The sequence below is a fragment of the Panulirus ornatus genome, chromosome 19 (genome assembly GCF_036320965.1).
Source record: "Panulirus ornatus isolate Po-2019 chromosome 19, ASM3632096v1, whole genome shotgun sequence".
Taxonomy (NCBI): domain Eukaryota; kingdom Metazoa; phylum Arthropoda; class Malacostraca; order Decapoda; family Palinuridae; genus Panulirus; species Panulirus ornatus.
Genome location: NC_092242.1, coordinates 45,679,596 through 45,703,550, shown reverse-complemented (window position 1 = coordinate 45,703,550; position 23,955 = coordinate 45,679,596). Strand labels below are relative to the sequence as shown.

The 23,955-nt window shown below is 41.4% G+C and overlaps 1 protein-coding gene across 1 annotated transcript in view; it reads right to left on the bottom strand.

Moving 5' to 3' along the window:
* Window positions 1–11,343: 11,343 nt before the first annotated feature.
* The window catches only part of LOC139755482 (uncharacterized), a 283,256-nt gene continuing 270,644 nt past the window's right edge, over window positions 11,344–23,955 (bottom strand). Inside the window, exon 11 of the mRNA XM_071673820.1 lies at window positions 11,344–11,746. Within this exon, the coding sequence (XP_071529921.1) occupies window positions 11,593–11,746 (154 nt within the window). The 3' untranslated portion in view covers window positions 11,344–11,592. The remainder of the gene's footprint in view (window positions 11,747–23,955) is intronic.

The window sequence follows — 23,955 nt, the reverse complement described above, 5'->3', positions numbered from 1 at the left end:
CTGCCACTCTATCATCAAACACATTCAACAAACCTTCAAAATACTCACTCCATCTCCTTCTTACATCACCACTACTTGTTATCTCCTCCCCATTTGCGCCCTTCACTGAAGTTCCCATTTGCTCCCTTGTCTTACGCACTTTATTTACCTCCTTCCAAAACATCTTTTTATTTTCCCTAAAATTTAATGATACTCTCTCACCCCAACTCTCATTTGCCCTCTTTTTCACCTCTTGCATCTTTCTCTTGACCTCCTGTCTCTTTCTTTTATACATCTCCCACTCAATTGCATTTTTTCCCTGCAAAAATCGTCCAAATGCCTCTCTCTTCTCTTTCACTAATACTCTTACTTCTTCATCCCACCACTCACTACCCTTTCTAATCAACCCACCTCCCACTCTTCTCATGCCACAAGCATCTTTTGCGCAATCCATCACTGATTCCCTAAATACATCCCATTCCTCCCCCACTCCCCTTACTTCCATTGTTCTCACCTTTTTCCATTCTGTACTCAGTCTCTTCTGGTACTTCCTCACGCAAGTCTCCTTCCCAAGCTCACTTACTCTCACCACCCTCTTTATCCCAACATTCACTCTTCTTTTCTGAAAACCCATACAAATCTTCACCTTAGCCTCCACAAGATAATGATTAGACATCCCTCCAGTTGCACCTCTCAGCACATTAACATCCAAAAGTCTCTCTTTCGCGCGCCTGTCAATTAACACGTAATCCAATAACGCTCTCTGGCCATCTCTCCTACTTACATAATTATACTTATGTATATCTCGCTTTTTAAACCAGGTATTCCCAATCACCAGTCCTTTTTCAGCACATAAATCTACAAGCTCTTCACCATTTCCATTTACAACACTGAACACCCCATGTATACCAATTATTCCCTCAACTGCCACATTACTCACCTTTGCATTCAAATCACCCATCACTATAACCCGGTCTCGTGCGTCAAAACCACTAACACTCTCATTCAGCTGCTCCCAAAACACTTGCCTCTCATGATCTTTCTTCTCATGCCCAGGTGCATATGCACCAATAATCACCCATCTCTCTCCATCAACTTTCAGTTTTACCCATATTAATCGAGAATTTACTTTCTTACATTCTATCACATACTCCCACAACTCCTGTTTCAGGAGTAGTGCTACTCCTTCCCTTGCTCTTGTCCTCTCACTAACCCCTGACTTTACTCCCAAGACATTCCCAAACCACTCTTCCCCTTTACCCTTGAGCTTCGTTTCACTCAGAGCCAAAACATCCAGGTTCCTTTCCTCAAACATACTACCTATCTCTCCTTTTTTCACATCTTGGTTACATCCACACACATTTAGACACCCCAGTCTGAGCCTTCGAGGAGGATGAGCACTCCCCGCGTGACTCCTTCTTCTGTTTCCCATTTTAGAAAGTTAAAAATACAAGGAGGGGAGGATTTCTGGCCCCCGCTCCCGTCCCCTCTAGTCGCCTTCTACGACACGCGAGGAATGCGTGGGAAGTATTCTTTCACCCCTATCCCTAGGGATAATATATATATATATATATATATATATATATATATATATATATATATATATATATATATATATATATATATATATATATATATATATATATGAAGTCTGTTGGGGATGAGAGAGCTTGGGAAGTGAGTCAGTTGTTGTTCGCTGATGATACAGCGCTGGTGGCTGATTCATGTGAGAAACTGCAGAAGCTGGTGTCTGAGTTTGGTAAAGTGTGTGAAAGAAGAAAGTTAAGAGTAAATGTGAATAAGAGCAAGGTTATCAGGTTCAGTAGGGTTGAGGGTCAAGTCAATTTGGAGGTGAGTTTGAATGGAGAAAAACTGGAGGAAGTGAAGTGTTTTAGATATCTGGGAGTGGATCTGGCAGCGGATGGAACCATGGAAGCGGAAGTGGATCATAGGGTGGGGGAGGGGGCGAAAATTCTGGAAGCCTTGAAGAATGTGTGGAAGTCGAGAACATTATCTCGGAAAGCAAAAATGGGTATGTTTGAAGGAATAGTGGTTCCAATAATGTTGTATGGTTGCGAGGCGTGGGATATGGATAGAGTTGTGCGCAGGAGGATGGATGTGCTGGAAATGAGATGTTTGAGGACAATGTGTGGTGTGAGGTGGTTTGATCGAGTAAGTAACGTAAGGGTAAGAGAGATATGTGGAAATAAAAAGAGCGTGGTTGAGAGAGCAGAAGAGGGTGTTTTGAAATGGTTTGGGCACATGGAGAGAATGAGTGAGGAAAGATTGACCAAGAGGATATATGTGTCTATTAGAGTCTTGGTGTTACCCAAGTACTATCTGTAGGTTCTTGCAACCCAAGTCTGTGTCAACTTCCAGTAGCAGGGAAATGTGCACACCCCTGCAGAGTGAAGTTCCTTGGAAAGGCTGTATTGTGAATGACATGACCATGGCAAAGGTGATCTTCCACTCATGGTTAACCTCTATCAGGCAGAACCTGGCTAATGCAGAAAATGGCAATCAAGTATAACCAGTACAGATGAAGAAATGGCCTCATTCATTAACATGCACTCTCTAGCCATCATATATGATAAACCAAATGAAGGAACAGAGAAGTGGGCAAGTGAGGGCTTTCCCTCAAAGGCAAGGTAGTGCCAGGAAACATATGAAGAAAGACTCATCCACTCATACACACATATATACATACACACTCAATACACATACATATACATATCAACATATACACATAAACATATATACATATATACATATATATATATATATATATATATATATATATATATATATATATATATATATGTATATATATATATATATATATATATATATATATATATATATATATATATATATATATATATATATATATATATATATATATATATATATATATATATATATATATATATATATACATATATATATATATATATATATATATATATATATATATATATATATATATATGTATATATATATATATATATATATATACATATATATCATATATATATACGTATCATTACATATTATACATGAACGCCATTCACCATGTTAGAGGTAGCGCCAGGAGACAGACAAAGAAAGACCCATTCCTTGACATACATACACACATATACACGTACATATACATACAAGCATATATACATATATAAACATACATACATACATACACATCCACAAACATATATACATATATATATATATATATATATATATATATATATATATATATATATATATATATATATATATATATATATATATATATATACACATACACACATACATACGCACATATACACACATACACACACACACACACACACACACACACATATATATATATATATATATATATATATATATATATATATATATATATATATATATATGTATATATATATATATATATATATATATATATATATATATATATTGTATTAACTTTCTAAAATGGGAAACAGAAGAAGGAGTCACGCGGGGAGTGATCATCCTCCTCGAAGGCTCAGAGTGGGGTGCCTAAATGTGTGTGGATGTAACCAAGATGTGAAAAAAGGAGAGATAGGTAGTATGTTTGAGGAAAGGAACCTGGATGTTTTGGCTCTGAGTGAAACGAAGCTCAAGGGTAAAGGGGAAGAGTGGTTTGGAAATGTCTGGGGAGTGAAGTCAGGGGTTAGTGAGAGGACAAGAGCAAGGGAAGGAGTAGCAATACTCCTGAAGCAGTTGTGGGAGTATGTGATAGAATGTAAGAAAGTAAATTCTCGATTAATATGGGTAAAATTGAAAGTTGATGGAGAGAGGTGGGTGATTATTGGTGCATATGCACCTGGGCATGAGAAGAAAGATCATGAGAGGCAAGTGTTTTGGGAGCAGCTAAATGAGTGTGTTAGCGGTTTTGATGCACGAGACCGGGTTATAGTGATGGGTGATTTGAATGCAAAGGTGAGTAATGTGGCAGTTGAGGGAATAATTGGTATGCATGGGGTGTTCAGTGTTGTAAATGGAAATGGTGAAGAGCTTGTAGATTTATGTGCTGAAAAAGGACTGATGATTGGGAATACCTGGTTTAAAAAGCGAGATATACATAAGTATACTTATGTAAGTAGGAGAGATGGCCAGAGAGCGTTATTGGATTACGTGTTAATTGACAGACGTGCGAAAGAGAGACTTTTGGATGTTAATGTGCTGAGAGGTGCAACTGGAGGGATGTCTGATCATTATCTTGTGGAGGCTAAGTATGGGTTTTCAGAAAAGAGGAGTGAATGTTGGGGTGAAGAAGGTGGTGAGAGTGAGTGAGCTTGGGAAGGAGACCTGTGTGGGGAAGTACCAGGAGAGACTGTGTACAGAATGGAAAAAGGTGAGAACAATGGAAGTAAGGGGAGTGGGGGAGGAATGGGATGTATTTAGGGAATCAGTGATGGATTGCGCAAAAGATGCTTGTGGCATGAGAAGAGTGGGAGGGGGGCTGTTTAGAAAGGGTAGTGAGTGGTGGGATGAAGAAGTAAGAGTATTAGTGAAAGAGAAGAGAGAGGCATTTGGACGATTTTTGCAGGGAAAAAATGCAATTGAGTGGGAGAAGTATAAAAGAAAGAGACAGGAGGTCAAGAGAAAGGTGCAAGAGGTGAAAAAAAGGGCAAATGAGAGTTGGGGTGAGAGACTATCAGTAAATTTTAGGGAGAATAAAAAGATGTTCTGGAAGGAGGTAAATAGGGTGCGTAAGACAAGGGAGCAAATGGGAACTTCAGTGAAGGGCGTAAATGGGGAGGTGATAACAAGTAGCGGTGATGTGAGAAGGAGATGGAATGAGTATTTTGAAGGTTTGTTGAATGTGTCTGATGACAGAGTGGCAGATATAGGGTGTTTTGGTCGAGGTGGTGTGCAAAGTGAGAGGGTTAGGGAAAATGATTTGGTAAACAGAGAAGAGGTAGTAAAAGCTTTGCGGAAGATGAAAGCCGGCAAGGCAGCAGGTTTGGATGGTATTGCAGTGGAATTTATTAAAAAAGGGGGTGACTGTATTGTTGACTGGTTGGTAAGGTTATTTAATGTATGTATGACTCATGGTGAGGTGCCTGAGGATTGGCGGAATGCGTGCATAGTGCCATTGTACAAAGGCAAAGGGGATAAGAGTGAGTGCTCAAATTACAGAGGTATAAGTTTGTTGAGTATTCCTGGTAAATTATATGGGAGGGTATTGATTGAGAGGGTGAAGGCATATACAGAGCATCAGATTGGGGAAGAGCAGTGCGGTTTCAGAAGTGGTAGAGGATGTGTGGATCAGGTGTTTGCTTTGAAGAATGTATGTGAGAAATACTTAGAAAAGCAAATGGATTTGTATGTAGCATTTATGGATCTGGAGAAGGCATATGATAGAGTTGATAGAGATGCTCTGTGGAAGGTATTAAGAATATATGGTGTTGGAGGCAAGTTGTTAGAAGCAGTGAAAAGTTTTTATCGAGGATGTAAGGCATGTGTACGTGTAGGAAGAGAGGAAAGTGATTGGTTCTCAGTGAATGTAGGTTTGCGGCAGGGTTGTGTTTGTTTTTTATGTGTTGCTTTGTATGTTTTGTTATTTTTGGTTGCTTTGTTTGGGTGGTGTAATTGTTTTGTGTGTTTTTAGTTTTACTTTGTTGTAAATGTTATTGATGTTGTTTGTGTGACCTTTGTTGTGTATTGGTGCTTTGTGTGTTTGTGTGTTTTGTGTTTTTTTGGTGCCTGTAGTGCGTTGTTGTTGTCTCATTGGTGTACTTGTTTGTGTATGCTGTTTGTTGTTATCTCTTGTTTTGGTGGTGTTGTTGTTTACTTTTTGATTTGTCCGATGTTGTTGGATTTTGTGATGTGTTGTACATGTGTATCTATTGTTTTTCTGTGTTCTGCTTCTTTGTTTTTGTGTGTGTGTGTTTTTTGTTTTGATTATTTTTTTCGTGTTTATTTGTTGTGCGTTTTTTGTTTTTGGGTATATTATGTCAGTGGTTGGCTTTGTTTTTTGCTTTTGTCGTTTATTTTTCTACTTGTTGTCTTTACTATATCTTGTGTGATGTCTCCATGGTTGTTTAATTTGTTTATGGATGGGGTTGTAAGGGAGGTAAATGCAAGAGTCCTGGAAAGAGGGGCAAGTATGAAGTCTGTTGGGGATGAGAGAGCTTGGGAAGTGAGTCAGTTGTTGTTCGCTGATGATACAGCGCTGGTGGCTGATTCATGTGAGAAACTGCAGAAGCTGGTGACTGAGTTTGGTAAAGTGTGTGGAAGAAGAAAGTTGAGAGTAAATGTGAATAAGAGCAAGGTTATTAGGTACAGTAGGGGTGAGGGTCAAGTCAATTGGGAGGTGAGTTTGAATGGAGAAAAACTGGAGGAAGTGAAGTGTTTTAGATATCTGGGAGTGGATCTGTCAGCGGATGGAACCATGGAAGCGGAAGTGGATCATAGGGTGGGGGAGGGGGCGAAAATTTTGGGAGCCTTGAAAAATGTGTGGAAGTCGAGAACATTATCTCGGAAAGCAAAAATGGGTATGTTTGAGGGAATAGTGGTTCCAACAATGTTGTATGGTTGCGAGGCGTGGGCTGTGGATAGAGATGTGCGCAGGAGGATGGATGTGCTGGAAATGAGATGTTTGAGGACAATGTGTGGTGTGAGGTGGTTTGATCGAGTAAGTAACGTAAGGGTAAGAGAGATGTGTGGAAATAAAAAGAGCGTGGTTGAGAGAGCAGAAGAGGGTGTTTTGAAATGGTTTGGGCACATGGAGAGAATGAGTGAGGAGAGATTGACCAAGAGGATATATGTGTCGGAGGTGGAGGGAACGAGGAGAAGAGGGAGACCAAATTGGAGGTGGAAAGATGGAGTGAAAAGGATTTTGTGTGATCGGGGCCTGAACATGCAGGAGGGTGAAAGGAGGGCAAGGAATAGAGTGAATTGGAGTCATGTGGTATACAGGGGTTGACGTGCTGTCAGTGGATTGAATCAAGGCATGTGAAGCGTCTGGGGTAAACCATGGAAAGCTGTGTAGGTATGTATATTTGCGTGTGTGGACGTGTGTATGTACATGTGTATGGGGGGGGGTTGGGCCATTTCTTTCGTCTGTTTCCTTGCGCTACCTCGCAAACGCGGGAGACAGCGACAAAGTATAAAAAAGAAAAAAAAGAAAAAAAAAAAATATATATATATATATATATATATATATATATATATACATATGAAAAAATGTAAGAAATAATTAGAAAACTGAAACTTCTAGCTTGAAATGAAATGAATGTCACATAATGGTTCAACCTCTGGCTATGGAAAAGGGAAATGTATAATTTATTTACACAAACGTCAATAGTAGTTTTCATCCATTTAACCACTGTATCATACTGCCTGGTCCACTTCTCTTATCATGAAACTGGAATATTGGCTTATGATGTTTCTCAATTGTCTTCATTACACAAAGTACAACCATATTTTGGATACATGAGGGTAGGTAGTTGGTCATCCGCCATGATAAAGCCTTGACAGACTAAAAGTTTATCTGGACCTCAACTTTTCCAGTACATTTATGAAAAACACCTTTTTGCTTTCCATCTCTATCACTCTGAAAAAAAAAAAAAACTCCCTTTGTTCACATTTCAATGAAAGAATAAGCTTCATTGTCTAAGCTACATTTTTTTTCCAATTTCACTATTTTCTTGTCAGAGCACCATGTATGAAAACTATCACTCCAGTAACACAACTATAAACATTTACTTCCCCTTTAAAAATGTTCTGGGGAAGTCTGTCTCGATACACTGCGGGTCACTGTACCACCTGGCGAGGTTTGTGTTGCAATGGTTCTTGATTCACAAACGTAGTAGCATCACTGGTGGGCGGAAGAACATTCTTGTAACCAAAGCGAGGATCACAGTCCGTGCAACCTATCAGCTTCTGGTAGTCCTCCTGGAGTCGCTGCAGGCGTCGCCGTAGAGTCCGCTGCGACCTCACCGACACAGAGATTTTTAGTCCTCCATCCCCGTCCAAACCATCCGACCGACATCCTTCGTAAGACTTCCTTATATATATATATATATATATATATATATATATATATATATATATATTGGTAAGATTATTTAATGTATGTATGACTCAGGGTGAGGTGCCTGAGGATTGGCGGAATGCGTGCATAGTGCCATTGTACAAAGGCAAAGGGGATAAGAGTGAGTGCTCAAATTACAGAGGTATAAGTTTGTTGAGTATTCCTGGTAAATTATATGGGAGGGTATTGATTGAGAGGGTGAAGGCATGTACAGAGCATCAGATTGGGGAAGAGCAGTGTGGTTTCAGAAGTGGTAGAGGATGTGTGGATCAGGTGTTTGCTTTGAAGAATGTATGTGAGAAATACTTAGAAAAGCAAATGGATTTGTATGTAGCATTTATGGATCTGGAGAAGGCATATGATAGAGTTGATAGAGATGCTCTGTGGAAGGTATTAAGAATATATGGTGTGGGAGGCAAGTTGTTAGAAGCAGTGAAAAGTTTTTATCGAGGTTGTAAGGCATGTGTACGTGTAGGAAGAGAGGAAAGTGATTGGTTCTCAGTGAATGTAGGTTTGCGGCAGGAGTGTGTGATGTCTCCATGGTTGTTTAATTTGTTTATGGATGGGGTGAATGCAAGAGTTTTGGAAAGAGGGGCAAGTATGAAGTCTGTTGTGGATGAGAGAGCTTGGGAAGTGAGTCAGTTGTTGTTCGCTGATGATACAGCGCTGGTGGCTGATTCATGTGAGAAACTGCAGAAGCTGGTGACTGAGTTTGGTAAAGTGTGTGAAAGAAGAAAGTTAAGAGTAAATGTGAATAAGAGCAAGGTTATTAGGTACAGTAGGGTTGAGGGTCAAGTCAGTTGGGAGGTAAGTTTGAATGGAGAAAAACTGGAGGAAGTAAAGTGTTTTAGATATCTGGGAGTGGATCTGGCAGCGGATGGAACCATGGAAGCGGAAGTGAATCATAGGGTGGAGGAGGGGGCGAAAATCCTGGGAGCCTTGAAGAATGTGTGGAAGTCGAGAAAAAATGGGTATGTTTGAAGGAATAGTGGTTCCAACAATGTTGTATGGTTGCGAGGCGTGGACTATGGATAGAGTTGTGCGCAGGAGGGTGGATGTGCTGGAAATGAGATGTTTGAGGACAATGTGTGTTGTGAGGTGGTTTGATCGAGTAAGTAACGTAAGGGTAAGAGAGATGTGTGGAAATAAAAAGAGCGTGGTTGAGAGAGCAGAAGAGGGTGTTTTGAAATGGTTTGGGCACATGGAGAGAATGAGTGAGGAAAGATTGACCAAGAGGATATATGTGCCGGAGGTGGTGGGAACGAGGAGAAGTGGGAGACCAAATTGAAGGTGGAAAGATGGAGTGAAAAAGATTTTGTGTGATCGGGGCCTGAACATGCAGGAGGGTGAAAGGAGGGCAAGGAATAGAGTGAATTGGATCGATGTGGTATACCGGGGTTGATGTGCTGTCAGTGGATTGAATCAGGGCATGTGAAGCGTCTGGGGTAAACCATGGAAAGCTGTGTAGGTATGTGTATTTGCGTGTGTGGACGTGTATGTATATACATGTGTATGGGGGTGGGTTGGGCCATTTCTTTCGTCTGTTTCCTTGCGCTACCTCGCAAACGCAGGAGACAGCGACAAAGCCAAAAAAAAAAAGAAAAAAAAAAAAAAAAAAATATATATATATATATATATATATATATATATATATATATATATATATATATATATATATATATATATATATATATATATATATATATATATATATATATATATATATATATATATATATATTCATTTATTTTCTTTAAATCTATTTGTCTATTTATTAATTTCATACCTGATTACCATTTTCCGCTCTAGGGAAGCAGCGCCAGGAAATGACGAAAAAGGCTACATCCACTCACGTCCATACCCTAACTGTCATTTGTAATGCATCGAAATCACAGTTCCCTATCCGCAACCAAGCTCTACACACCTTTTTTTGGTTTACCTCTGCCATTTCACATGTCCTTGTTTAGTTCATTGACAGCACGTCGACCCCGGTATACCACATCATTCCAATTCAGTCTATTCCTTGCACGCCTTTCACCCTCCTGCATGTTCAGGCCCCGATCACTCAAAATCTTTTTCACTCAATCTTTCCACCTCCAATTTGTTCTCCCACTTCTCCTCGTTCCCTCCACCTCTGACACATATATCCTCTTGGTCAATCTTTCCTCACTCATTCTCTCCATGTGCCCAAACCATTTCAACACACCCTCTATTGCTCTCTCAACCACACTTGTCTTATTGACACACACGCACACACACACACACACACACACTCACTCACTCACTCACTCACTCACTCACTCACTCACACACACACACACACACACACACACACACACACACACACACACACACACACACACACACACACACACACCGCTCTTATATCCCCGACACTGTTTCCTCTTTTCCGGAAACCTCTAGAAATTCTTACCCTTGCCTCCAGCCTTCCTTCTCAACACATGTACCTTGAAAAGTCTCTCACTCTATTTTTTCTCGATCAAACCACCTCACACCTCATATTGTCCTCAAACATTTCACCTTCAACACATCCACCCTCCTCCGCACAACCTATAGCCCATGCCTCGCAACCATACGATATTGTTAGGAATACAATTCCTTCAAATATACTCATATATTCCCACCCAGATAACGTTCTTCTCGTTTGCCGTTTCGTACTTTTTCGAGTTATTGATGGGTGGTTCCGAAACAATCCTCAGTTGCATACATTCACTGTCTATTCTGATGTATGATGAATACTCACCGTCCCCAGCCTGGCCTCACAGACTAGATCCTTGATTTCTCTGTGAACTCTTCTTAAACCCCGGTTAAGCACTTCAATAACACGTTGCTCTCCATACACGACATTGTTCCAATTAGTTCCATCCCCTCTCAATCTTCTGAATGTTGAGACCCAGACACTTCAAAGCCTCTTTCACTCTATCCTTTTATATCCTCGGTGTTACCTTCCATCTTACTTCCTCCACTTCTGCCATGTAGATCCCTTTTATGATTATAGTTTTACTCATCCTCTTCATATATCCAAACTGTTTCAGCACATTCTTGTCGGTTCTCTATAGGACGAAGCTTACATCCACACCCCTCTCATAACTATACCATGAACCCTCCTGATACTACATACTGTCCGTAGGTATTTCGTTTCCAACACATCCACCTTCTTCAGCTGTTCTGTATTCATGGTCCAATACTCATATCCATGCAATACTGTCGGGACTATCATACCTTCCATCTGATGCCATTTAGGAGACTGAGAAAACAAGTGAACTATAATGCTGAGTTTTATTACCAGGATATATTCCAGCGTTATACATGAACTTCTCTGGCAGACTGATATACCAACATACCTATCTCAGACCCCTAGCATTTTTTTCCTCTTCTGTTTGCCTCTGGATCTTGTCCTCGTCTGTCCTAATCTATCTTTCTCTTGATGCCTCTAACACCTCATTAGTGATATCTCAATTTCCTGCTACACTTTACCGTCGTTCCTCACACTGCCATCGTCTGCCACACTGTACTGAGGCCCCTCACACCCTGCCCTGGATCTTGGTCATGGAGGCCCACTGTCCATCACATACACTGTTGAAGGTCATGTCTATGACGGGCTTGCCCCCGAGGTCGCCCGGCCCCCGGCACTTGGGCTGCCGGTCCCAGATCTTCTCTGGGTTGCGGTGCAGCCATCTGCCAATACAAGACCAAGTGTTAGAACTTGTCACCAGGAAAGTCACTATCAAAACCTATTGCTAGCAGAGTCACTACTGAAGCCTGCCAGTAGCAGAGCCATAGTTATATTCTGCAGGTAATAGCACTACAGTTAGATCCTACCGATAGTAGGCCTACCATCTGATGGTCTCTGCTGCAGGACCATTGTAACGCCCTGCCGGTAGCAGAGCCACTGCTTGAACCTGCTACTATCAGAGACACTGCCAGAGCCTGCTGATATTTGAACCACTTTTAGATCCTGCCAGTAATAGAACAACAATGGATTAGTTCAAGGTTGGATACACCTGTTGCTCAATATTGACAGGATATGACATGGCAGATGTACAGTATCTCCCTGGACCAGGCAGACACACAGTATAATGGTAGACCTCCCTACACTTGGGAGACATACAGTACCTTTGCTTCTGTTACAGCTGTTGTCACTGTGCCATGGTAGAGTAGCCACTCCTACATATACAGTTCTGATAGACGAACTACTGAGTGGCTTAGCCAGTAACAGAGTCACTGATACAACCTACCTGGAGTAGAGCCGCTATCATATTCTGCCAGTAGTTGAGTAACAGGTATACCTTGTTATAAACAGAGCCATTATTAAATCATCCAGTGGCACAACCACTGCTAGATCCTGCCTTTGTTACATGCTGCCAGCACAAGAGCCATCGTTAGAAACAGCTGTTCGATCCCGTCGTTATCACAGCCACTTCCTGAACAGTTCGGTAGCAGAGCAACTATCATTGTCAGCTAGTGGGAGAGCGACTAGGGCATCAAACTAGTAACAGGGTCACTGTAAGATCTTGCCCTTAGCAGATACACTGTTTCTTACTAACCTTAACAGAGCCAGTGTTAGTTACATCCGTAGAGCTTGTGTTGGATACGACCATCAGAAAGGCCACAACTAAATCCATCAGCCAGTAAATGTTCATGTTCATAACATACAAGATACATTATTTCATCCAGCCAGCAGCTGACACTACCGAAACCACTGTGGATCCTGATAGCAACGGATGAATCCTTCCGGTAACAATGTTATAACAGAGAAACTGTTATACTCTGATGATAACAGAGGCTCTGTTATACCTAGATGATAACAGAAGCACTATTATACCTAGATGATAACAGAGGCACTGTTATGCCTAGATGATAACAGAAGCACTATTATACCTAGATGATAACAGAGGCTCTGTTATACCCAGATGATAACAGAAGCACTATCATACCTAGATGATAACAAAGGCTCTGTTATACCTAGATGATAACAGAGGCATTGTTATGCCCAGATGATAACAGAGACACTGTTATACCCTGATGATGACAGAGGCACTGTTATACCCTGATGATAACAGAGGCATTGTTATACCCTGATGATAACAGAGGCACTGTTATACCCTGATGATAACAGAGGCACTGTTATACCCTGATGATAACAGAGGCACTGTTATACCCTGATGATGACAGAGGCACTGTTATACCCTGATGATAACAGAGGCACTGTTATACCCTGATGATAACAGAGGCATTGTTATACCCTGATGATAACAGAGGCATTGTTATACCCTGATGATAACAGAGACACTGTTATACAATGATGATGACAGAGGCACTGTTATACCCTGATGATAACAGAGGCATTGTTATACCCTGATGATAACAGAGGCACTGTTATACCCAGATGATGACAGAGGCACTGTTATACCCTGATGATAACAGAGGCATTGTTATACCCTGATGATAACAGAGGCACTGTTATACCCTGATGATGACAGAGGCACTGTTATACCCTGATGATAACAGAGGCATTGTTATACCCTGATGATAACAGAGGCATTGTTATACCCTGATGATGACAGAGGCACTGTTATACCCTGATGATAACAGAGGCACTGTTATACCCTGATGATAACAGAGGCATTGTTATACCCTGATGATAACAGAGGCATTGTTATGCCCAGATGATAACAGAGACACTGTTATACCCTGATGATAACAGAGGCACTGTTATACCCAGATAATAACAGAGGCACTGTTATACCCTGATGATAACAGAGGCATTGTTATACCCTGATGATAACAGAGGCATTGTTATACCCTGATGATAACAGAGGCACTGTTATACCCAGATGATAACAGAGGCACTGTTATACCCTGATGATAACAGAGGCATTGTTATACCCAGATGATAACAGAGGCATTGTTATACCCAGATAATAACAGAGGCACTGTTATACCCAGATGATAACAGAGGCACTGTTATACCCTGATGATAACAGAGGCATTGTTATACCCTGATGATAACAGAGGCACTGTTATACCCAGATGATAACAGAGGCACTGTTATACCCTGATGATAACAGAGGCATTGTTATACCCTGATGATAACAGAGGCACTGTTATACCCAGATGATAACAGAGGCACTGTTATACCCTGATGATAACAGAGGCATTGTTATACCCTGATGATAACAGAGGCACTGTTATACCCTGATGATAACAGAGGCACTGTTATACCCTGATGATAACAGAGGCATTGTTATACCCTGATGATAGCAGAGGCACTGTTATACCCTGATGATAACAGAGGCACTGTTATACCCAGATGATAACAGAGGCACTGTTATACCCTGATGATAACAGAGGCATTGTTATACGCTGATGATAACAGAGGCACTGTTATACCCAGATGATAACAGAGGCATTGTTATACGCTGATGATAACAGAGGCACTGTTATACCCTGATGATAACAGAGGCTCTGTTATACCCAGATGATAACAGAGGCACCGCTATACCCAGATGATAAAAGAGGCACCGCTATACCCAGATGATAACAGAGGCATCGCTATACCCAGATGATAACAGAGGCATTGTTATACCCTGATGATAACAGAGGCACTGTTATATTCTGATGATAACAGAGGCACTGTTATACCCAGATGATAACAGAGGCACTGTTATACCCTGATGATAACAGAGGCATTGTTATACCCTGATGATAACAGAGGCATTGTTATACCCTGATGATAACAGAGGCACTGTTATATTCTGATGATAACAGAGGCACTGTTATACCCAGATGATAACAGAGGCACTGTTATACCCTGATGATAACAGAGGCACTGTTATACCCTGATGATAACAGAGGCACTGTTATACCCTGATGATAACAAAGGCATTGTTACACCCTGATGATAACAGGCACCGTTATACCCTGATGATAACAGAGGCATTGTTATACCCTGATGATAACAGAGGCTCTGTTATACCCTAATGATAACAGAGGCACTGTTATACCCAGATGATAACAGAGGCACTGTTATACCCTGATGATAACAGAGGCATTGTTATACCCTGATGATAACAGAGGCATTGTTATACCCTGATGATAACAGAGGCACTGTTATACCCAGATGATAACAGAAACACTGTTATACCCTGATGATAACAGAGGCACTGTTATACCCTGATGATAGCAGAGGCACTGTTATACCCAGATAATAACAGAGGCATTGTTATACCCTGATGATAACAGAGGCACTGTTATACCCTGATGATAACAGAGGCACTGTTATATTCTGATGATAACAGAGGCACTGTTATACCCAGATGATAACAGAGGCATTGTTATACCGTGATGATAACAGAGGCACTGTTATACCCTGATGATAACAGAGGCATTGTTATACCCTGATGATAACAGAGGCACTGTTATACCCTTATGATAACAGAGGCACTGTTATACCCTGATGATAACAGAGGCACTGTTATACCCTGATGATAACAGAGGCATTGTTATACCCTGATGATAACAGAGGCACTGTTATACCCAGATGATAACAGAGGCACCGTTATACCCAGATGATAACAGAGGCACTGTTATACCCTGATGATAACAGAGGCACCGTTATACCCTGATGATATCAGAGGCACTGTTATATTCTGATGATAACAGAGGCACTGTTATACCCAGATGATAACAGAGGCATTGTTATACCCTGATGATAGCAGAGGCACTGTTATACCCAGATAATAACAGAGGCATTGTTATACCCTGATGATAACAGAGGCACTGTTATACCCTGATGATAACAGAAACACTGTTATACCCTGATGATAACAGAGGCATTGTTATACCCTGATGATAGCAGAGGCACTGTTATACCCAGATAATAACAGAGGCATTGTTATACCCTGATGATAACAGAGGCACTGTTATACCCTGATGATAACAGAGGCACTGTTATATTCTGATGATAACAGAGGCACTGTTATACCCTGATGATAACAGAGGCATTGTTATACCCTGATGATAACAGAGGCACTGTTATACCCTGATGATAACAGAGGCATTGTTATACCCTGATGATAACAGAGGCACTGTTATACCCTGATGATAACAGAGGCACTGTTATACCCAGATGATAACAGAGGCACTGTTATACCCAGATGATAACAGAGGCATTGTTATACCCTGATGATAACAGAGGCACTGTTATACCCTGATGATAACAGAGGCACTGTTATACCCTGATGATAACAGAGGCACTGTTATACCCTGATGATAACAGAGGCACTGTTATACCCTGATGATAACAGAGGCATTGTTATACGCTGATGATAACAGAGGCACTGTTATACCCTGATGATAACAGAGGCATTGTTATACCCTGATGATAACAGAGGCACTGTTATACCCAGATGATAACAGAGGCATTGTTATACCCTGATGATAACAGAGGCACTGTTATACCTTGATGATAACAGAGGCACAGTTATACCCTGATGATAACAGAGGCACTGTTATACCCTGATGATAACAGAGGCATTGTTATACCCTGATGATAACAGAGGCATTGTTATACCCAGATGATAACAGAGGCACCGTTATACCCAGATGATAACAGAGGCACTGTTATACCCTGATGATAACAGAGGCACCGTTATACCCTGATGATATCAGAGGCACTGTTATATTCTGATGATAACAGAGGCACTGTTATACCCAGATGATAACAGAGGCATTGTTATACCCTGATGATAACAGAGGCATTGTTATACCCAGATGATAACAGAGGCACCGTTATACCCAGATGATAACAGAGGCACTGTTGTACCTTGATGATAACAGAGGCACCGTTATACCCAGATGATAACAGAGGCACTGTTATACCCTGATGATAACAGAGGCATTGTTATACGCTGATGATAACAGAGGCACTGTTATACCCTGATGATAACAGAGGCATTGTTATACCCTGATGATAACAGAGGCACTGTTATACCCTGATGATAACAGAGGCATTGTTATACCCTGATGATAACAGAGGCACTGTTATACCCTGATGATAACAGAGGCACTGTTATACCCAGATGATAACAGAGGCACAGTTATACCCTGATGATAACAGAGGCATTGTTATACGCTGATGATAACAGAGGCACTGTTATACCCTGATGATAACAGAGGCATTGTTATACCCTGATGATAACAGAGGCACTGTTATACCCAGATGATAACAGAGGCATTGTTATACCCTGATGATAACAGAGGCACTGTTATACCCTGATGATAACAGAGGCACTGTTATACCCTGATGATAACAGAGGCACTGTTATACCCTGATGATAACAGAGGCACTGTTATACCCTGATGATAACAGAGGCATTGTTATACGCTGATGATAACAGAGGCACTGTTATACCCTGATGATAACAGAGGCATTGTTATACCCTGATGATAACAGAGGCACTGTTATACCCAGATGATAACAGAGGCATTGTTATACCCTGATGATAACAGAGGCACTGTTATACCTTGATGATAACAGAGGCACTGTTATACCCTGATGATAACAGAGGCACTGTTACACCCTGATGATAACAGAGGCACTGTTATACCCTGATGATAACAGAGGCATTGTTATACCCAGATGATAACAGAGGCACCGTTATACCCAGATGATAACAGAGGCACTGTTATACCCTGATGATAACAGAGGCACCGTTATACCCTGATGATATCAGAGGCACTGTTATATTCTGATGATAACAGAGGCACTGTTATACCCAGATGATAACAGAGGCATTGTTATACCCTGATGATAACAGAGGCATTGTTATACCCTGATGATAACAGAGGCACCGTTATACCCAGATGATAACAGAGGCATTGTTATACCCTGATGATAACAGAGGCACCGTTATACCCTGATGATATCAGAGACACTGTTATATTCTGATGATAACAGAGGCACTGTTATACCCTAATGATAACAGAGGCACTGTTATTCCTGATGATAACAGAGGCACTGTTATACCCTAATGATAACAGAGGCACTGTTATATCCTGATGATAACAGAGACACTGTTATAATCTGCTGTTAACAGTGACACTGCAATGCCACGCTGGTAGAGGAATGCCATTAAAGCCACCGTAAGATTCTGTGTGTAACGGAGGTAATTAATTGTACACAGTCGTAGAGTCAGTGATAAATTTTCCTGGTCAGTAAAGTTACTATGAGATCCTTACCGGTTCTCGCACTAGCGGAACCACTTTCATATTGTATCGTTAACAGATCACGTTCAGACACATTCAGTAGAGATCTTATCATGAGATCTAACAACTGTGATAAACACTGATAGATTCCAGTGGTGGCAGAAATAATGTTCTCTCCTGCTGGATTGGATTTTAAAATTTAGGATTATAAGCCAAGTACTAGAGCTTCACAGGCCATTTAACGCTCTTAATAGAGATTAGAATAATCTTGGAAATTAATTTTGATTAAAAAAGTACATAAATATTCATAAACACATACATAGACATATACACAACACACACATATATATTTATTTATTTTGCTTTGTTGCTGTCTCCCGCGTTAGCGAGGTAGCGCAAGGAAACAGACCAAAGAATGGCTCAACCCACCCACATACACATGTATATACATACACGTCCACACACGCAAATATACACACCTATACATCTCAAAGTATACATATATATACACACACAGACATATACATATATACACATGTACATAATTCATACTGTCTGCCTTTATCTATTCCAATCGCCACCTCACCACACATGGAATAACATCCCCCTCCCCCCCTCATGTGTGCGAGGTAGCGCTAGGAAAAGACAACAAAGGCCCAATTCGTTCACACTCAGTCTCTAGCTGACATGTAATAATGCACCGAAACCACAGCTCCCTTTCCACATCCAGGCCCCACACAACTTTCTCTGGTTTACCCTAGACGCTTCACATGCCCTGGTTCAATCCATTGACAGCACGTCGACCCCAGTATACCGCATCGTTCCAATTCACTCTATTCCTTGCACGCCTTTCACCCTCCTGCATGTTCAGGCCCCGATCACTCAAAATCTTTTTCACTCCATCTTTCCACCTCCAATTTGGTCTCCCACTTCTCGTTCCCTCCACCTCTGACACATATATCCTCTTGGTCAATCTTTCCTCACTCATTCTCTCCATGTGACCAAACCATTTCAAAACACCCTCTTCTGCTCTCTCAACCACACTCTTTTTATTTCCACACATCTCTCTTACCCTTACATTACTTACTCGATCAAACCACCTCACACCACATATTGTCCTCAAACACCTCATTTCCAGCACATCCACCCTCCTGCGCACAACTCTATCCATAGCCCACGCCTCGCAACCATACAACATTGTTGGAACCACTATTCCTTCAAACATACCCATTTTTGCTTTCCGAGATGATGTTCTCGACTTCGAAACATTCTTCAAGGCTCCCAGAATTTTCGCCCCCTATCCCACCCTATGATTCACTTTCGCTTCCATGGTTCCATCCGCTGCCAGATCCACTCCCAGATATCTAAAACACTTTACTTCCTCCAGTTTTTCTCCATTCAAACTCACCTCCCAATTGACTTGACCCTCAACCCTACTGTACCTAATAACCTTGCTCTTATTCACATTTATTCTCAACTTTCTTCTTTCACACACTTTGCCAAACTCAGTCACCAGCTTCTGCAGTTTCTCACATGAATCAGGCACCAGCGCTGTATCATCACCGAACAACAACTGACTCACTTCCCAAGCTCTCTCATCCACAACAGACTGCATACTTGCCCCTCTTTCCAAAACTCTTGCATTCACCTCCCTAACAACCCCATCCATAAACAAATTAAACAACCATGGAGACATCACACACCCCTGCCGCAAACCTACATTCACATACATACATTAAATAACCTTACCAACCAGTCAACAATACAGTCACCCCCTTTCTTAATAAATTCCACTGCAATACCATCCAAACCCGCTGCCTTGCCGGCTTTCATCTTACTAAAGCTTTTACTACCTCTTCTCTATTTACCAAATCATTTTCCCTAACTCTCTCACTTTGCACACCACCTCGACCAAGACACCCCACATCTGTCACTGTATCATCAAACACATTCAACAAACCTTCAAAATTCTCACTCCATCTCCTTCTCACATCACCACTACTTGTTATCACCTCCCCATTAGCCCCCTTCACTGAGGTTCCCATTTGCTCCCTTGTCTTACGCACTTTATTTACCTCCTTCCAAAACATCTTTTTATTCTCCCTGAAAGCTGGAGGAAGTGAAGTGTTTTAGATATCTGGGAGTGGATCTGGCAGCGGATGGAACCATGGAAGCGGAAGTGAATCATAGGGTGGGGGAGGGGGCGAAAATTCTGGGAGCCTTGGAGAATGTTTGGAAGTCGAGAACACTATCTCGGAAAGCAAAATGGGTATGTTTAAAGGAATATATATATATATATATATATATATATATATATATATATATATATATATATATATATATATATATATATATATATATATATATTTTATTTTTTTTTATTATACTTTGTCGTTGTCTCCCGCGTTTGCGAGGTAGCGCAAGGAAACAGACGAAAGAAATGGCCCAACCCCCCCCCCCCCCCCCCCATACACATGTATATACATACGTCCACACACGCAAATATACATACCTACACAGATTTCCATGGTTTACCCCAGACGCTTCACATGCCTTGATTCAATCCACTGACAGCACGTCAACCCCGGTATACCACATCACTCCAATTCACTCTATTCCTTGCCCTCCTTTCACCCTCCTGCATGTTCAGGCCACGATCACACAAAATCTTTTTCACTCCATCTTTCCACCTCCAATTTGGTCTCCCTCTTCTCCTCGTTCCCTCCACCTCCGACACATATATCCTCTTGGTCAATCTTTCCTCACTCATTCTCTCCATGTGCCCAAACCACTTCAAAACACCCTCTTCTGCTCTCTCAACCACGCTCTTTTTATTTCCACACATCTCTCTTACCCTTACGTTACTTACTCGATCAAACCACCTCACACCACACATTGTCCTCAAACATCTCATTTCCAGCACATCCATCCTCCTGCGCACAACTCCATCCATAGCCCACGCCTCGCAACCATACAACATTGTTGGAACCACTATTCCTTCAAACATATCTATTTTTGCTTTCCGAGATAATGTTCTCGACTTCCACACATTCTTCAAGGCCCCCAGAATTTTCGCCCCCTCCCCCACCCTATGATCCACTTCCGCTTCCATGGTTCCATCCGCTGCCAGATCCACTCCCAGATATCTAAAACACTTCACTTCCTCCAGTTTTTCTCCATTCAAACTCACCTTCCAATTGACTTGACCCTCAACCCTACTGTACCTAATAACCTTGCTCTTATTCACATTTACTCTTAACTTTCTTCTTCCACACACTTTACCAAACTCAGTCACCAGCTTCTGCAGTTTCTCACATGAATCAGCCACCAGCGCTGTATCATCAGCGAACAACAACTGACTCACTTCCCAAGCTCTCTCATCCCCAACAGACTTCATACTTGCCCCTCTTTCCAAAACTCTTGCATTTACCTCCCTAACAACCCCATATATATATATATTATATATGTATGCACCTGGGCATGAAAAGAAAGATCATGAGAGGCAAGTGTTTTGGGAGCAGCTGAACGAGTTTGTTAGTGGTTTTGATGCACGAGACCGGGTGATGGGTGATTTGAATGCGAAGAGGAGTAATGTGGCAGTTGAGGGAATAATTGGTGTACATGGGGTGTTTAGTGTTGTAAATGGAAATGGTGAAGAGCTTGTAGATTTATGTGCTTAAAAAGGACTGGTGATTGGGAATACCTGGTTTAAAAAGAGAGATTTACATAAGTATACGTATGTAAGTAGGAGAGATGGCCAGAGAGCGTTATTGGGTTACGTGTTAATTGATAGGTGCGGAAAAGAGTTACTTTTGGATGTTAATGTGCTGAGAGGTGCAACTGGAGGGATGTCTGATCATTTTCTTGTGGAGGCGAAGGTGAAGATTTGTAGAGGTTTTCAGAAAAGAAGAGAGAATGTTGGGGTGAAGAGAGTGGTGAGAGTAAGTGAGCTTGGGAAGGAGATTTGTGTGAGGAAGTACCAGGAGAGACTGAGTACAGAATGGAAAAAGGTGAGAACAAATAGGTAAGGGGAGTGGGGGAGGAATGGGATGCATTTAGGGAAGCAGTGATGGCTTGCGGAAAAGATGCTTGTGGCATGAGAAGAGTGGGAGGTGGGCAGATTAGAAAGGGTAGTGAGTGGTGGGATGAACAATTAAGATTATTAGTGAAAGAGAAGAGAGAAGCATTTGGACGATCTTTGCAGGGGAATAATGCAAATGAGTGGGAGATGTATAAAAGAAAGATGCAAGAGGTCAAGAGAAAGGTGCAATAGGTGAAAAAGAGAGCAAATGAGAGTTCATCACCGAACAAAAACTGACTCACTTCCCAAGCTCTCTCATCCACAACAGACTTCATACTTGCCCCTCTTTCCAAAACTCTTACATTCATCTCCCTAACAACCCCATCCATAAACAAATTAAACAACCACGGAGACATCACACACCCCTGCCGCAAACCTACATTCACTGAGAACCAATCACTTTCCTCTCTTCCTACACGTACACATGCCTTACATCCTCGATAAAAACTTTTCACTGCTTCTAACAACTTGCCTCCCACACCATATATTCTTAATACCTTCCACAGAGCATCTCTATCAACTCTATCATATGCCTTCTCCAGATCCATAAATGCTACATACAAATCCATTTGCTTTTCTAAGTATTTCTCACATACATTCTTCAAAGCAAACACCTGATCCACACATCCTCTACCACTTCTGAAACCACGCTGCTCTTCCCCAATCTGATGCTCTGTACATGCCTTCACCCTCTCAATCAATATCCTCCCATATAATTTACCAGGAATACTCAACAAACTTATACCTCTGTAATTTGAGCACTCACCTTTGTCCTCTTTGCCTTTGTACAATAGCACTATGCAAGCATTCCGCCAACCCTCAGACACCTCACCATGAATCATACATACATTAAATAACCTTAGCAACCAGTCAACAATACAGTCATCCCACTTTTTGATAAATTCCACTGCAGTACCATCCAAACCTGCTGCCTTGCCGGCTTTCATCTTCCGTAAAGCTTTTACTATCTCTTCTCTGTTTACCAAATCATTTTCCCTTACCCTCTCACTTTGCACACCACCTCGAACAAAACGCCCTATATCTGCCACTCTATCATCAAACACATTCAACAAACCTTCAAAATACTCAAGCCCAGCTCCTTCTCACTTCACCACTACTTGTTATCACCCTACTTGGCCTCTTCACTGAAGTTCTCATTTGTTCCCTTGTCTTACGCAATTCATTCACCTCCTTCCAAAATATCTTTTTATTCTCCCTAAAATTTAATGATACTCTCTCACCCCAACTCTCATTTGCCCTCTTTTTCACCTCTTGCACCTTTCTCTTGACCTCCTGCTTCTTTCTTTTATACCTCTCCCACTCATTTGCATTTTTTCCCTGCAAAAATCGTCCAAATGCCTCTCTCTTCTCCTTCACTAATAATCTTACTTCTTCATCCCACCACTCACTACCTTTTCTAATCAACCCACCTTTCACGCTTCTCATGCCACAAGCATCTTTTGCGCAAGCCATCACTGCTTCCCTAAATACATCCCATTCCTCCCCCACTCCCCTTACCTCCTTTGTTCTCACCTTTTTCCATTCTGTACTCAGTCTCTCCTGGTACTTCCTCACACAAGTCTCCTTCCCAAGCTCA